We start from the raw sequence: 18,417 nt of genomic DNA on the forward strand, positions 1-18,417 counted from the left end.
TTAGCATACTTTAGCTTTTGTATCATAAAAAAATGTTAAAGATACATGCTTTTCATTTGACAGCAAAAATTATAGCCTGGTTTAATTTCATGCACGTGCTGTAGTATATCAAATTTCTTGGAATTGGTCAACATTTTTCCCCCTTTTGCTTTAGTATGGAAATTTACAGAACAATTATGCCAATTTGAAGAGAAATGTTTTTCACTGGATAGCGACAATTTTAACCTGATTTAATCACATTAAATTTCTGACCTTTACACTTGTTTCACGGGCATCCTTTTCCCTATTACTGAGAATGTGTAGGCTTTTTGACCCTGCCATGTAGTCATGTTGCTTTTAGATTAGATTGCGCAGGTGTGCCTAACGTTATGACTTGCGCGTGTTATGCCACATCCTGGAAAGTCACGCAGCATTTTCAGTGGAAGTCTGAAGTCATCACTGAGAGGAGGGTGGGTTATTTGGAGAAAGAGGCATCGAGGAAAGGACGGGAAGGACGGAGGAAAGAGGGGACATGAGTGCAAAGAGACAGGGGAGGAGGAGGAGAGAGAGGAGGAGGCGGGGCTTAAAAGTATGAACTTGTGTATGATTTAAGCTGCAGGAAGAAGCAACAAGAAGAAGAGGACAGACGAGGGAGCAGGACGTCTCCTAACGTTGATTCAGCCCACCCACCCCCCCGCCCGTTTAAAAGACTTTTAAGACACTTTGATCTCGTGCGCACTTGTGCGTTTTTTTGCGCAAAAGGACAGCAGCGGGATCGAGTGAAGGCGAAGCAAGGACACAGGAGAGAGAGAAAAAGGATAAAGACATGAAAGTGGTCATAGATATGTGCTGGCTTCTCCTGGTGCTGCACTCTGCTGCCGTGCTGTCCTTGCCCACACGTAAGTTGCACATGCACGGAGATGCGTGTCTTTTTGCTCTTGAAATGTCTCCGAACTCTGCGTGGTACTTAGTTGTCAACAATGGGTTTGAAACTAATCACGGTCTTAAAATACGAGCACCAAAGTAAGAAATGACATCATAGTACCTTTAGGGGCTGCTCATTGGGGTGGTACCCCCAAAGGTTCTCCCGTTGGACTCTTTACTTTTGGCTCTGGAGCTGCCTTGGAGTCCAATGATGAGTCCAACAGGAGACATCATTTAGCTTGAGACTGGGGTGGTACCCTCAAAGGGAGCCAGCGTGGGGAAATACCTGTACTTCGTTGGGTTCTTTATCTACTTGGAGTCCATTAAGAGAGGGTCATTTGTGTTGAGGGACAGTAAAGGACTCCCTGTTTTCCCATCCACCCACCCTGGGGCACGCACATGGCTATACCTGTACCTTTTTGGCTCTTCGGCTACTATGAAGTCCAATCATTTGTCCTATGAGAAACATTCATTTCAGTCAAAACTCATGGAGAAAAAGTACATTTCTGGGGGCAAATAGTTAAAGGTATGACTGAATGTACCCAGTGTGGGGACATACCTGTACTTTTTGGGGGTCCTTTCTGCTGAGGGACATTCATGTACTCTCTGGTTTTGACAGCAAATTGTTTTCCATACGCCAACCTGGGGGCATGCAGGCTGGTCATCGGGGTGGCAATCCACAAAGGTTCTACTTTCGGACGTGTTATTCATACAGCTAGGGGACTTACTTGTACCATTTTGGTTCTAGAGCTACCTTGAAGTCCAGTAATTAGTCCAATTTGGGGACATTATTTACCCTTGAGGTCTCCAGTCGCTCGTCACTGGGGTGGTAAGAATTATGCACACAGCATGGGGACAAGCTTGTAGTTTTTTTGGTCCTTTGGGACATTTGTTTTGAAGTAGTCTGTCTTTGACGACTACTGTCATTGCGCTTTCACAGACTCTTGAGACTCAAGGGGCCAAACTTACAATACATATCATGTACTAACATAATATTAGGCCCTTGGTGGTGTAGTGGTTCACATAGCAGAGGTTCATGTAGTTGGCGTCGAATTGATTCCCAACAAAATCCACTTTACCCGTAATGGACTGGCGTCCTGCGCAGGGTGTGGCCCACCTTTTGGCAGCGGGGATAGGCTCCAGCTTCTGCGGAAATGTTTTGAGTGACATTTTCACTTTCTTAGCTGTCATAAAAGTGTAAGAAGAAGTTCATGGTGTATGAGAAAAACATGTTTACATACAATATACACTAAATACAAGCAAAAACAAAAACGTTTTCTTTCCTTTTTGGAATAAAAAGTAAAAGAAGAATATTTGGAGATACAGTCATTTAATTGGTTCCAGACCCAACTGCGATAAGTGGATTTCCGCAAAGTAGGATTCCTTAATTATAAATGGAATACTTTTGCAGTTAAGGCATAGAAAACCTGTTTAAGACCTTCTAAATATGTTTTTTTAGCATTATTAGAGCCCTCTCGACATGAAATAACACCCCTATGGTCACTTTTACACTTGTATTACCCAGTATAGTTGACATAATAATAAAAAATAAGACATCTTAGACATAAATAAGACATTACATAGACTCACAGCACTGACAGGATACTTGGTGGCTATTGTTTCATCAATGTAACGTTCCTGACATCTAGTGGCCAGTGTAGTAGAATACTACTACAATGGTGCAGTGAACAGCCACCACTCACGCCAGTCACTGGCACTCTCCACACTGCTAGCCATGCTAACACTCAGCAACTCTACAGTAGCTGGCTGACGTCACACGTCACTTCCCAGGCCCCGCCCACAATGTCACACATTACAGTACATGCCTTATTTTTGTATTTTCATTCATTTAGCCGTTTTTGGGACTGAAAATGCTTAGTTTGGGCCAAGAATATGTACAATTTGCTTATATATGTGTATGTTTTGACTAACAATAGACTGTATTCACCACAAAACAGTGATCATTAATTAATTAATTACTTTTTGAAAAACTGCAATAGAGCGAGCGAGCGATGTTCAATATTTTTCGCTCAAATTTGAGTTGAATTCAGACTAGGAAGTGTTTCGGGGAGTTTGCGCATCCATTGTAACCGTACCTTCTCCCAAGACAAAAAGGTCTAAAACAGGCAAGCGTCAAGGGTAGTAAAGTATAAAGTACCGTTGAGGGTATCCCTAAAAGTGCAACAATGTACTTTTTCTGGCCTCCAAGTGGTCTTACGTAAGTGCTGGACTCGACGTGGACCCGGTGAAAACCCTAATGCCACTTCTGCGTCCACTTGATGGGCCTCCTTATTGACGAGCTGCCCTTGCTGAAGTATATATGCCTGGAATACCTGCAGCAGCTCCCGGGAGGCTGACTTTCAACAAGTGTGCAGGCCATAATTCCTTTAACACATGCGGGGAAAAGACAGACAGAGAGAGAGAGAGGTTTTCTTTTTACGAACCGCATCAAAACAGTGACATCATTAGCTCGGGTCTCAGAGAATGTTCGGCGGCGCGCGCAGTATAACTTAAATAAATCAAAGTTATGTGCTTTTCCTTGCTTAAGTAGGTGGATTCGTTTTTTTATGGTGGAGAGCAGCACTCTCCTGTTAGTCATTCCTGCTTTAAAGGCCGCGATGAAGGAAGAGAAGACAATAGCCGCAGTCAGACACTTCCTGTTGTTTATTACAAGACACTAATTGGTCATTACTGCTGTTGTGATGAATGACTGTGACCTTTATATGTGTTGCGGTTAACAGTTTGAGGTGGAACTTTTTATTGTTCCCGATCATAAAGACGCTATTAGTTTTTAGTGTCGCTCAGATTCTCAGCACATTTTCAACTTTTATGTGTCCTGTTGGCCTTTGGGAAAATGTCACGCAATGTCTCCAAAACAAATAGGAGCACAAACGTGTGTTCCAGTACAAAGCACGTTTCTCAAAATTACATTTGGAATTTTGCTATTGAGAACCTTTTTTAAACATTTTTTTTTCATTTAAATGAAAGAAAACTCACAAAATCTGGAGATACATGTTTTTCATGAAATCTACAGTGAGGAATATAATTCAATTATTTGCCATTGAGACCTTTTTTAATAAATAAAACATTTGTTTTCACTTTAATTAAAAATGAAAACTCACAAAATTTGGGGATAGGTGTTTTTCAATAAACCTATAATGATGAATATAATTTAATGATTTGCTATTGAGACCTTTTTTAATAAATAAAACATTTATTTTAATTAAAAAAGAAAAGTCACAAAATATGGAGATACATTTTTTTCATGAAATAGTGATGAATATAATTCAATGATTTGCTATTGAGACCTTTATAATGAGGGATGACTGGACACGGTTTTCATTGGAAACAGACGAATAATGCAATTATTTATCACTGGGGGTGTCACGAGACACGAGATGGGGTGTACGAGAACGAGACAAGACGAAATTTCAGCATTACCTTTAAGTACAATGAAAAAATATGAAAAACATATGCCAATATATTGTAATTTACCAATGTAATTTCTACTACGTTACACGGTTCTGCACTCTGTGCACAGAGACAATCAAACTGTATGACTGACAAAAAGGGCTCACTCCGTTCATGCCACTGTTCTGTGGAACAAACACGGCAGTGAGGCGATAGACGAGGAAAACCCGAGGAAAACAATGCAAACATGGCAATATATTAATTAAGGCCAGCAAGATTATCGAGTACCTTTTCCTTTATTGTGTGATTAATTCATCAATTTATCATCGTCCCAGGCCCAGTGCCCATGAGACAGTTTTTTTTTCTGAATGAGAAATCTCATCACGTTTTAATCTCGCGGGATCTTGTGGCACGAGATCTTGTGACACCCCATTTGCCACTGTGACTTTTTTATTTCAATTTTAAAAAATATTGTTTCCTTGTTTTTTTTTTGTTTTTTTTAAATAAAAAGAACAAGCTCACAAAATTTGGAGATACAGCGTTCCCTCGTTCCATCGCGGTTCACCTTTCGCGGCCTCGTCCCAGGCTGAGACCATTTGAGAACCCATGATCTACAATATTTCTCATCACCCCCCACCTTCCCTCCCCCCGAGGTAGCAGTCATCTACCCCCAGGACCCCGTCCTCCGCATGGGCTCCAACCTGACGGCCACCTGCTGGGTGCACCCCGACCTCGGCATCCATGCCAGCTCGCTGTACTGGACGCTGAACGGCCAGCAGCTGCCCGTCTCCACGTACCGAGTGCTGAGCTCCACCAACCTGAGCGTGACGCTGAGCGGCCTCAACGCCTCCAGGCAGACGTCCGGCGACAACCTGGTGTGCCACAACCACAAGGGTCACATCCTGGCTGGCTCGTGCATCTACGTTGGAAGTAAGTGTGTCTTGAAATCCTCCAACACATGTGGTCCCATCCTGGAATTAGAGGCTAATAAAGTTGAGGAGAGGAGTGGAAAGGAAGTGGGAATAAAAAGGGAGGAAGCAGTGGGCAGATTTTTTTTTGCAAGTGTCCCTGCACACTCGTTGCCATAATTTAACTTTTAGTGCTCCTGCCTCCGAAGTGAAGGCCTCCGTGAGAGTGTGTGTGTGTGTGTGTGTGTCGCTCATGTGACGCTTTGAGCGCCTGTGTGGTCCATTACTCGCACTATCACTCACAGGGCATCAGTCTGACACTTCACACACATTTCTTCTTATATGGCCCTGCAGTCGTCATACGTACATGCGAGCCGGCCCGTAAACACTTTTTACAGCGCTCTTGTCAATTGCAGCCTCAATACGAGAAACCAAGCCTTAAATTCCTCCTCCACTCAAAAATGTGCCTCCTCAGTTGGCTCTTTGACCGCCATTGTGCACAATGGTGTTAGTTTGACACCAGAATTGTCCTATCGTTTCAATTCGAGGGCTTTTTTTTTTGATCCAAATCAGTTGATGGCAACAGGAAGATGGTTTGGTGGAAGGTGCGGTGTGGTGCAGGACACTTTAAAGGTCCCATACAGTGGAACACGCTTAAAAAAACATGCCCGCTTAAGACATACTGTCCATCGTTTAGCATACCTGTCGACATTTGTGTTTAAAAATCTGAATTTTGTATAAGAGGAGACCTTTAAGAGTACCATAGAGTACCGGTATGTCTAATTTTGGATAAATAAACATAAAAAAAAAAAAAGTTCAATTCAACATTAATTATTGCATTTTCTATTTTCTTGGTGTGTAATAATTAATATTTTTTAACCACAGTAAAGCCCGCAGGGGTGTTTTAAAATGCAATGATGAATAAATGAATGATAAATAAATGACAAATAAAATGTTTTTAAAAAGCCTTAATGAAAATAGCTACTAGATGCTTAGATTTTACATTTTCTTGGTGTGTAATAATTACTTTTTTGAAACCATTGCATTGCATTGAATCAATGATAAATAAAAGATGAGTAAATTAAAAAAAAGCCTGAATGAAAATAGCTATTCAATTTATTATTCGATTTTCTATATTCTTGGCGTGTAATAATTAAATTTTTTTAAACCGAGTCTGCTTGGTTATTTTAAAATGTAATGATGAATAAAAGATAAATAAATAATAAACACATTTTTTTTAAAAAGGCTTAATGAAAATACCTTTTAGATTTAGGAATTGATTTTTTAATTTTGTTAGTGTGTAGTTATTCATATTTTTCGAATCATTGTAAAGTCTGCTTGGGTGTTTTAAAATATAATGACGAATAAATGATAAATAAACAATACATAAATAAAATGTTTTTAATGAAAAAACTATAATTAAATAATACATAAATAAAATATTTTTAAAAAGCATTAATGAAAAAACTATAAATAAATAATACATGAATAAAATGTTTTTAATGAAAAAACTATAAATAAATAATACATAAATAAAATGTTTTTAAAAAGCCTTAATGAAAAAATGATAAATAAATAATACATAAATAAAATGTTTTTAAAAAGCCTTAATGAAAAAATGATAAATAAATAATACATAAATAAAATGTTTTTAAAAAGCTTTAATGAAAAAACTATAACTAAATAATACATAAATAAAATGTTTTTAAAAAGCTTTAATGAAAAAACTATAAATAAATAATACATAAATAAAATGTTTTTAAAAAGCCTTAATGAGAATAGCTATTAGATTTATTAATAGTTTTTCCATTTTCTTGGTGTGTAATAATTCATATTGCTTTTTAGCCATTGATAAATGAATAATAAATACAGAAAAAAGCCTGAATGAAAATAAAATAAAATGAAAATTCTTAACACAACTTCTTCCAGTCTTTTGCTGCTTTCCCGCGTCTTATCCAGCTGAAATACATACAGCACATACGTACACGCACCACAATGACAGCTGTCGTCTTATATTCAGGCACATCTTATTTTCGGGTCAGTACGGCGTAACCATCATTAGCAGGCCACCTTTCACGCAGTTAAAAGACATGTGCAGACATGTAGAGCATACATGGTGAAACCCTCAGCTGTTGGGAAAATGTCCCTGCAGAGACGTGGCAGTAAAGTCGGGATGTTACGAGTGGTGCTGCACGAAGATAGAAAGACTAGATTGCACAAACGTACAAGTACAGGCAGCGTGGATCCTAATCTGTGTGTGCCTCCAGTGTTCAGAACCTTATGTTCTGGGTGATGTTGGCAGGGATGTGAAATCTGATTGCGCACTAAAGCCTGCTTACCAAATAAAGGAAAAAAAAAAACCCCACCATTTTCTTTTTCTTTGGCACATCACTGGTGTGCGAGCCAAAGTAATAACACAGACCATTTGGAATCCTCTTCTTATCTGTTCCCGCTTTCTGCTCTCTTCCCATGTCTCCTCTAGTGCCGCCGGAGAAGCCAGTCAATTTGACCTGCTGGTCTCGGAACACCAAAGACCTGACGTGCAGCTGGGCTCCTGGAGGAAAGGGAGAGACCAGTATTAGCACACAGTACTTGCTCAAGTACAAACTCAGGTAAGAAACACGTATAGTCTATATAGTATACTGTATATACGCTGGTTGAAACAGTATCGCCTACATTTTTTACCTGATTAAAGTAAAGAATGGGTGAAATAGTCAATTGATTGTGTGAAAGGAAGTGTGGAGTATTGCTGGTTGGAATAAAGTAGTAGCTGAAGTAGTTTGCAATGTCATATAACATGACCGCTATGGGGAGTACAATGAAAAATAGATCGGAACTTTTATTTGGAGAACAAAATGTACCTGATTTTTGTCATTTATACTGTATAACGGTGTTGTATTGGTGAATGTAAAAAAGACTTTTGAAAAAAGATGCTGAGTAAAAAAAAAATAGATTTTAGCAGACGTTTATTTATTTATGTATCTTTTATTGTTATTAGATTTTGTATTCCCTCAGCCAGTAGTAGATTTTGGGTCTTTTTAAAATATGTGAAAAAAATATGTGAAATGTTATCTTCTTTTTTTTAATCATTCTTTGTCAAATCGTTTGTTTTATTATTAAATTATTATTCAATATTATGACATAATCCTATTTAATATGTAACATGGTTTAAAAATATTATTATTCTTAGATTGTCTATTTTCCTGGTGTGTAATATTTCTATATTTATTTTTATCACGGTAAAGTCTGCTGAGGTGTTTTAAAAAGTGCTCGATTGAAATGAAATTGAATGAAATTAAATATAATGAATGATTATTATTGTTATTTAGAATTAGGTTTCCTATTTTCTCCGCTGCCACGTGATGTGTTATCTTCTTAACTATTGTTGGTAAAGTCTGTTTATTTCAAAAAGTGCTTGAATGAAATGACAATTTATTAAATGAAACCTTTTAAAATGCAGCAAAATACAAAAAGAAAGGTGGACGATCACCTGTATAAACGAGGGACTTTCATAAAATGACTTTCAGATGGCACGTAAACCTTATTTGCGAGCTGTCAGCAATGAAAAGGAGCCATTTAGCCATTGCTTGCTAGGGTGCCCTGAGGCGTGCCAGCTGAGCTCCTTATTGCGGTCACGTGTAATGGAAATAAGGACGTAATAAAAGCCAAACACCGCTTACATGTTCATGTGTTGTGCGTCTCTACAGGTGGTACGGCAAGGAGAAAGAGTGCGAGGATTACACTCACGCTCAGCCGTACTCGTGCAGCATCACTCGAGACCTGCACCTCTTCACCCCCTACGAGATCTGGGTGGAGGCCACCAATCAGCTGGGCCAGGTCACCTCGGACGTCATCACGCTGGATATTCTAGACGTGGGTGAGTACGACTAGCGACCTCTGACCCCGCTTTGATCCCGGTGTCGGGCAAGCCTCGGGCTGCGGTGGAGGACAATGGCTTCAAACTCCTAAGTCGGGGGCGTCCAAACTTTTTCCGGCGAGGTTCACATGGTGAAAAATGAAAGGATGCAAGGTTGTAAAGCAACACACGTACAGGAGATGTGCTCAGAAGTTTTATTTGAAGAAAAACTGCATCTCTGCTCAGGTGGTGACGTGAAAAAGCCTTTCTTAGTATCAACTTCGCACTTCACCATTTTTTTTTTGCTGTTGTTTCTCTTTTTATTTTCAAATACGGAAAAATGAAAGCTTGTAAGGACCACTTTGAAACTAAGAAGTTATATACTGTATTTTTTTTTTTTTAAGTGTAGCTCAGCTTTGTGATATTGGTGAAAAAGTGTATTATTAGTGCAAACTTGATACTTGCTGCTAATAATAATCGAACTTTTTCCCCAACCTAATTTTACAAAAATTACAACTTTATTTTGTGTTGTTTGTTTTTCATAACATTATAACTTTTTAAAAATGTTGAAAGGTGTTTTTTCTTTAATATTTCAACGCTGTGCTACAAAAATGACATTATTTTTCCTAATAATATTGCAAGTTTGTTGTCGTAAAATGGCGACTTTTTAAATCTTAGATTATTACTTTTTTCCTTAATATTTTGATTTTATTCTCATAAGATTACGCTTGTTTTTTCCTCATTTCTGCTATTTCAACTTTTTTCTTGTAATTATGAGTTTATTTGCATAACATTTTGACTTTATTCTCGTAACATTGTAACTTTGTCCGCAACCTCGTTTTCCAAAAATGCCAACTTTATTGGTTGCTATGTTTGTTTCTCATAATATTACGACTTGTATTTTTTCTTTAATATTTCAATTCTATGCTACAAAATGACATTATTTTTCCTCATACTATTACGAGTTTGTTGTCGTAAATTTGCGAGTTTTTTCTCATTAGAATATTACTTTTTTCTTAATATTTTGACTTTATTCTTGTAAGATTACACTTGTTTTTTTTCCCCATTTCTGCTGTTTTTTTATTTTTTTTTCCAACTATTTCATCTTTCTTTTTGTAATTATGAATTTATTTCCATAACATTTTGACTTTATTCTCGTAACATTGTAACTTTGTCCGCAACCTCGTTTTCCAAAAATGCCAACTTTATTGGTTGCTATGTTTGTTTCTCATAATATTACGACTGTTCTTTCTTTAATATTTAAGTTCTATGCTACAAAATGACATTATTTTTCCTCATTATATCACGAGTTTGTTGTTGTAAATTTGCGACTTTTTTCTCATTAGAATATAACTTTTTTCTTAATATTTTGACTTCATTCTTGTTAGATTACACTTGTTTTTTCCCCATTTCTGCTGGGGTTTTTTTTTCCAACGATTTCAACTTTCTTCTTGTAAATTTACTTCTTGTAATTATGAGTTCATTTCCATAATATTTTGACTTTATTCTCCTAACAATGTAACTTTGTCCGCAACCTAATTTTCCATAAATTACAATTTTATTCATGATTTTGCTTCCCATAATATTCTGACTTAAAAAAAACAACATATTTTTTCCTTAATATTTCAACTTTATGCTACTGAAGTATTTTTCTCACAATATTCCAAAGTTATTCTCGTAATTTTGTGATTTTCTCGTTAGATTACAAGTTTTTTCTCTCAATATTTTGACTTGATTCTTGTAAAAAAGTTTTTTTTAGAATGTGCTGCGGGCCAATAACAAAACAGCCGCAGGCCTCACTTTGGACACCCCTGATTTCCGGTCACTGCGCTGCGGTTCGTGTCTGATTCAGCCATTTAATAATAACATTGCGTCTGTGCGTTTCTCCAGGATTTTAATGAATACTTCACATCATTTTCTTTCATTTTAATACATAATACCCTGTAGACCTCCGAGGTAAACCGAAGCCAACCCACGTTTTCAGGAAAAATAAGCCTAAAAAGGAAAGAAAGCAAATCGTGTACAGTGAGAGTGAGCGTGTTGTCGGAGATAAAAAGACTGGCTCAATCCCAGCGTGTTGCGTCATCTGTGGGGGAAAACTCCAGCGCAAGTCGGGTCAGGCCTGGGAGGACAACGAGGACAACGAGGACTCCCCCCTTTGCCACGGTGGAATGCGTCTATCTGAAGGTGCTCCCGCCTTCAGTAGCGCCCGTGGACGTGCGTGACTCACGGCGTGACGCAGGTGCTGCTTTTTACGTGATTTTAACGACCCGCTCCATGAGAAAAGCGTCCGGGGGCAACCCGACGGAAACAAAACAAAAGTCTTAGAAAGTCGCCTACACGCTGCCTACACCGCTTGCCATACTCTTAGCAAGCCCCGCCCCGCCCTGCCCTGGGGTGGGGTGGGGTGTAAACAGGTGTGTGAGCATACATTAGCCAATGGAAAAGGGATTAAGGTTTGACGGACGCCTGATGTGCCTCTGAAACTCTATATATGGTGGTCTCTCGGTGGGTCCGCTTCAAGTCCGACGCCGATGAGCCTCGGGGGTCTGCAGTTGGCTGGCAGGGCGGATTAGTTCAGTCTGGAACATTCCAGCTACACAAAAAGAAGAGTTTGAGGCAATGAAGGGATGGCCCCCTAGCTTGACCCATGCAGGTTCATTCACTGCTAATGCCACTAAGCTAAGCTAGCCAGGAGTCTCCAGAACAACGCTTTAAAAGGCAACGCCGCTCACGTCCCATCAGCGCTGACAGGCTTCTTCTTCCCAGAACCATGGAGAATTAGAGAGGATTAAAAAGAGGAATGTTGTTCTTCCTCCGCGCTATCCCTGCTTGTACGAGGAATACTGTTGTAGATAACTACAGTGTATCCTGTCAGACATCCTCTGGAGGAGAATATTTTCTTAGTAAATTGCGATTAAATATATTTTTAACCAAATTGTTCCAATTAATGCAACTATCTAATTAACCAGAGCCTATAGTCGGCGAGTGTGTGGTCTACCAAGGCAAATAACCACCAGGGGGTCTCTAATTAGGTCAAAAAAACATTGGCATTAGCAGCTGTGGCTGTGGGCGACTTCCCGATGTAGTTTTTTTCATGAACTACACGCGACGGCAGTCGCGACATTTGAAGTGTTATGAATGGTCAGCATCCAGCATCTTTATCTATCTCTGAATGCGCTTTAAAATGTTGCTGGTAAAAATAAAATACACTAAAATAAAACATTCACAATGTTGGTACTAATAAAGCTTTGCTGACCGCTTTTTATAAAAGTCTTTTTATAAAATTGAAGATAATATTAAAAAAATATGGCAAAGCAGTTTGCTCCTTTTCCATTTTTCATGCACTTCGAATCATTATTTGAGTTTTTTTAGAAAATGACTCTCCAGTTGGGGCCGTCTTCCACTTAGCACCCTTAAGCTCTTGAAAGGAAAACGGCACTTTTGTTTGGAATTTTGCCCATCATCCGCAATCCTTGAATATGTGTTCATGTTTCACACGAGAGGAAACCGAGTTAGCATGAGGCAGCTAACATTGCACGTCCTGGGAGGTACCTACAGGTATTTCCACTATCAAGCCCTCTAAAAAAACCTCTACCTCGGTTTCATGGTTTTATATACATGCTGTTAACAGGTACATTGATGATAACATGAAATACTTACAGTATCTTGGTGATTTAAAACATCAGCAAAACTTCTTTCCTAGGCTCGTTGATTTCACGTAGCCCACAGGAGCTAACGCTACTGAGACTAGCGAGGCGTCGTGTTAGCGGCTACAATAAGATAATAAGAATATCGCTGTAGTTTGGTTATACAAGTCAGTTATGTAAATGGAACACCATTGGCGTTTTTTTATTAGGGCTTTAACGTCACAATAGGTACCTCCCGTGACGTGCATTGTTACCTGGCTCATGCTAACTCGTTTTCTCTCGTTAGAGCGCACCGAAAAGGAGAAAAGAAAAGGTGTTCATGTTTCACGTAAGGATTGTGATGATGGGCAAAAGTTTTAAAAAAGTTGCTTAGGGCTTTTAAGGCTTAGGCAGTAAATTTGAGCATCTATGGTAATGTAATATAATCATTTGTTGTTGAGTGTATCAATAATGCATACCTGCCACATTTGCACATGAAAATAAGGGAGATTTTCTGGAAAATATCTGGGGAGAAATTATATCTAATTTTTAGATTTCACGGGAAATGTAACTCTTTTGCAAATTTGACGGGAAAGAAAGGCAAACTACGGGAGTTTCCTGGGGAAAACGGGAGGGTTGCCAGGTATGATAATCCAGCACTCCTGTTTCTCGCATGTAGAGCAGTTCTAACTTAATATGATTCTTGGCCTTTTTGTGCTCCTTGCTACTAAATCCTCGGGAGATCATGTCGACAGAAGACATACGTTGACGCTTATGGTTTAATATCTCCCGTATTATAGTAAGTCGATGTGTTCAATCTTCCAAGGTTTGTTTGACGTTCCTCTTCTTAAATCCCAGCCAATCCCACACAAATACTTTATGTCAAGTCTTTCCCTTTGCGGACGCTTTCCCATCGGCCCCCTGGAGGTCGTCGTGTTTTCTTAGCGGTTGGGGCTGACAAAAGCAAACCCCAAACAAAGGGGCGAGGGAAGTGAAAATAACGCTTGGCTTGTCAAAAAAAGGTCGCTGATGGCGAAATGAAAAAAAAAAAAAGCCACCGCTGAGACGTCGGAAAGCCGCAAACCTCGGCGAGGCTTGGGTTTTCCGAATAAAGACATCAAGCCCACCAGTCGGAAATGGACTTGATTTCTCCAGCCGCTAACGTAAACGAGGCAGCCCCCGAAGCTAGGACTGCTCTGGCTTGATCTGGACCATCTGGCCGACGACAGAAAGATCAGCAGCTTCTTGTAAAGGGAAGAAATAAAGGGAAGTTCATTACCGTAACACACATTCTTTCATAATGACTTCTCTCAAGGTGCGCTCAGCTAAACAGCGGCTCGAATTTCCACATGGAATTTCAACCGACGTCCTTGTAGTAGCCAGGCGAGGAGCTTTTGTGTGTGGCGGCAGCCGACCTATTTGATTGTCTGTCAGAACGTCGTTTGTTTTGAGTGTCCAGGGCAGCAACCGGCAGAGCTTTATTTTCTTTGGCACCGACCAAAAGGGAACGTCCAAATAGATGCTGATGCTTCCAAACCTAAGCCGCTACACTTCATTAGCAACGCTCGATTTCTCGAGGAGTCGGTTTACCTCTTTTGTAAATCGCATTTTGCATTCAGATGCGGCAAGAAGCCACAACTGACAGACGTTTTACAATGAAAGCATGAAACCTGCCATATTATAGTGTTTTTCACCAATTTTCCACAACAGTATTAGCACTTAATCCACTTCTTACTTTAGACTGTGACTCTTGTCTCACGTAATAGATGCCATATGTCACATGCAGCAGGTCCTTTTCCAGCGAGGGCCACATAATGAAAGGATGCAAGGGCCACTTCATGCTCAGAACTTATACTGTACGTCTTTCAAGAGAAAACTGCAGCTCAGCTTTGTCATATAGTGTAGGTGAATAAGCCTACCACTAGTATCCACTTAGGCCTTTGCTATTTTTTTTGCTGTTGTTTTTTTATAATCTTCATAAAATTTCTTTTCATAATATTATGACGTTATACCCATAATTTGTTGACTTTATTCCCACAATCAGATCTCTTTTCCCCAAACTAATTTTCCAGAAATTACAACTTTATTTCATTTTGTCTGTTTCTCGTAATAGTACAACTTAAAAAAAAACAAACAAACATATTTTTTCTTTAATATTTCAACTCTATGCTACTAAAATGACATTATTTTTCCTCATAATATTTGTAGTTTATTCTTGTAAATTTGTAGATTTTTTCTCAGTAAAATACTCCTTTTTTTAACCTTTTTCTACTGTTTTAAAAAAAAATATTTCTAATAACATTATTTTAAAATAAATAATAATGTTATTTTAAATAACATATTTTTTCTTTAATATTTCAACTCTATGCTACTAAAATGACATTATTTTTCCTCATAATAGTTATTGTTTATTCTTGTAAATTTGTAGATTTTTTCTCATTAAAATACTCCTTTTTTTTTTTTACCTTTTCCTGATGTTTAAAAAAAATTTCTTGTTGTAAATCAATTTTTTTTTTCATAATTATGATTTTGTTCCCACAATATTTTGACTTTATTCTCATAACATTTCCAAAACTTTATTCGTTGTTTTGTTTGTTTCTCATAACATTAAAACTTTTTAAAGTCTTTTTTTTATATTTTAACTTTAAGATATTAAAACTATGTTTTTTTCATAATATGACAACATAATTATAATACAATTATGACTTTTTGTTGTTAGATTACAACTTTTTCTCTTGATATTTTGACTTTATTCTTGTAAAATTACTGCTGCTTTTTCCTGTTTTGTTGTTTTTTTGTTTTTTTTTAAGTTTTGTTGTTAAATTATATTTTTAGAATGTGCAGCGGATCAATCAAAAAACAGCTGCAGGTTGCAAATGGCCCCCGGGCCGCAGTCTGGACACCCCTGACATAGAACAACATAACTTTGTGTGTGAGTGGGACAGGACGACACAAACATGATCAACGCTAGCATAGCTATGTTAGCTAAAATGATAACTTCATTATAGTCCTTTATAACAGCAATGTCATGCTGAAGAAAAACAAAATGATCAAACTTACAGCTCCCACTTCTGCAACTGACTGACAGGTAGTTGGCAGAGCCCTGTTTTAAGATGTGTAGTGAAGCCCTTTCCCCTGAACGTACGGCCTAGCTTGGGGTGGCTAAGAGGCTGTATCATGTTTATGAGGAAGAGAAGTCCTTTTCAGAGTAAGAAATTATGTATAATTTTGCACATGTCAAAATTGAAAACTGAAAATTCTGAATGAAAATCGTGATTACCGTATTATAAAGTGATGCGGCTAATTTATGGCTAAAAGAAAAACACTTAGGTTAGAGTGCTGCTTCAGGAAGTAGTAAAGTAGACGTGTGAAGTGGACACCAATGTCTCGTTTTGAAGTCTTATGCAGCGATTGTGTTTTGATCTGACAAATGCTAAGTAAGTTTGATCAAGTGTGGAATTGCTACAGCTTCTGCCCGACTGCTCGGGCCGCCAAGGGTTTCAAAAGGCTGGACTAGTGCGTGATGAAGAGGACAGCTCAAGCTCAAGTGCTAATTTGCTTCGAGAATATATATATATATATATATATATACAGTCTATATACCGTTTTTGTACAATTTTTTGAATGAAATTACCTGGAGATCTTTCTTTATGTTGACTCCTCTGACCTGGTTGTCGTCTTGCCTTCCTGCAGTGACCACGGACCCTCCATCGGGTGTGACAGTGAGTCGTGTCGGGCAGTTGGAGGACCAGCTGAGCGTTCGCTGGGAGGCCCCGCCTGCGCTCAAAGACTTTCTGTTCCAGGCCAAGTACCAGATCCGCTACAGACTGGAGGACAGCCAAGACTGGAAGGTGAAGCACGATTACGCGGAAAATGACCATCAACCAAAAATTACAAAGAAAGAAAACCAGAAATGAAAGACAGTTGACAATGAAATTATTATCATGCTTATTATTAATATTATAAATAAGTAAATAAATACAAATAAAGTATCAGCGGAATTGCTCAAATTATTTCCTGTTTCCCTGCTGCCCCAAAACAGCAGAGAAAGGACAAGGAAAGTCGGCAGGAACAGGAAGTCACATCAGCTCATACTAAGACAGCGCCCTAAAAGCACCACTGAATGTATTTACAAAATTCATCCATTTTTCATGTTTTTTCACCACAGCACCATCTGGTGGCCTCTTGCCGGTATTCTATTTTATTGACTGAATGAAAAATACAGCGTCCAACCGAAAGCGGCGTTACATGGACGTAATTCAAGCAAGTCTGCACAGATGCAGCTCTTAATGTCTTCAATATGGCCGCCGGGCTCCTTCCTGCCACAATTATTGTTACATGTTCAAGGATGCTCCACTACATTGTCTATTCATCTTCTGTTTATTTACCCGCGGTTTAAACGCCTGGCACATGCCACTGATTTGTCCCCATGTGCGCGCTCTTCTCCGCACTGATAAATAGCAGGAATGTTTCCATAAACGCACTGATCAGGAGCCACCAGACATGCAAACATACTTGTGGTCCACGCCTGATTGAAGCCTTAAAGTTTGGGTTTTTTATTTGTCTTATTATGAATCCTGTTTACTCTCTGCTGACCTGCAGGTGATGGATGATGTCGGCAATCAGACATCTTGCAGACTGGCAGGACTCAGACCTGGAACTGTGTACTTTGTGCAGGTAGGTGTTATTATCTTATTATTAACAGTAGTGGTACTGGAATCATCGATTTTTAGCATTGTTATCGTTATTATTATTTGCGTTGTTACTATTACTGTACTCGGTGTGTTCCATGACGCTGATTTTTGTCCCCTTCCAGGTGCGGTGTAACCCGGTGGGCATCTACGGGTCTCGCAAAGCTGGAATCTGGAGCGAGTGGAGCCATCCCACCGCTGCGTCCACGCCTCACAGCGGTGAGCGTGCACACAAAAATGGCTGGCAAATGGAAATAAAACAAAGAACCGTCAGCGACAACAAAATATATATTTAAATAAAGAAATAAATGCAAAAGACTTGCCGGTCTATGAATGAAATAAAAATGACACTTTTGAGAAAATAAATTGCTCTCAAATAAAATAAATAAATAAATACACACTACAAAAATTACCAGCAAATGACTGGCAATTTTAAGACAAATCAGCACAGTTAATATATTAATATATAGTTAATAATTATTTTTGTATACATATATACAGGTTAAAAAGACAAAAAAATGACAAAAAACTACTATTATTATATTTATTTATATTATTATTATTATTATATATTATATTATATATGATTTTATTTATATGATTTATTTATGTTTTGTTTGTTTTTTTTCAATTCACAGAAAATAAAGAAAGAAGATAAATAAAGAAAATAAATTGCTATTAAATTCAATTAGCTTCAATCCAACGATGAAGTAAAATCAAATAATCACAAAAAATAATACTGGAATAATGTCATTCTAATTCGTAAATGTTCACTAATATTGTTAATAAGCAGGAAAAAAATATGTAAAAATGATTGGCAAAGCATAAAATGATCATTATTATATACATATATTATATCCATACCTACATATCTACATATCTATACTATATATATGTATGTAGAAGTATACAGGTATATATACTGTATCAATACTGCCAAATTCATCTAAATCCAAATCAACCCCGTATCACAGACAACTCTTAAACTCTTACTTAAATCAAGACATATACGTAGATAG

General features: G+C 38.2%; 1 protein-coding gene across 2 annotated transcripts in view; it reads left to right on the plus strand.

Moving 5' to 3' along the window:
* The first annotated feature begins 650 nt into the window (after positions 1–650).
* The window catches only part of crlf1a (cytokine receptor-like factor 1a), a 20,163-nt gene continuing 2,396 nt past the window's right edge, over positions 651–18,417 (plus strand). For both annotated transcript variants that reach the window (XM_054797688.1, XM_054797687.1), the window contains exons 1-7: positions 651–878; positions 4,972–5,244; positions 7,705–7,834; positions 8,930–9,099; positions 16,401–16,558; positions 17,310–17,384; positions 17,524–17,617. In XM_054797688.1, the coding sequence (XP_054653663.1) occupies positions 806–878; positions 4,972–5,244; positions 7,705–7,834; positions 8,930–9,099; positions 16,401–16,558; positions 17,310–17,384; positions 17,524–17,617 (973 nt within the window). In that variant the 5' untranslated portion in view covers positions 651–805. The remainder of the gene's footprint in view (positions 879–4,971; positions 5,245–7,704; positions 7,835–8,929; positions 9,100–16,400; positions 16,559–17,309; positions 17,385–17,523; positions 17,618–18,417) is intronic.

The sequence above is a fragment of the Dunckerocampus dactyliophorus genome, chromosome 13, assembly GCF_027744805.1.
Source record: "Dunckerocampus dactyliophorus isolate RoL2022-P2 chromosome 13, RoL_Ddac_1.1, whole genome shotgun sequence".
Lineage (NCBI taxonomy): Eukaryota > Metazoa > Chordata > Actinopteri > Syngnathiformes > Syngnathidae > Dunckerocampus > Dunckerocampus dactyliophorus.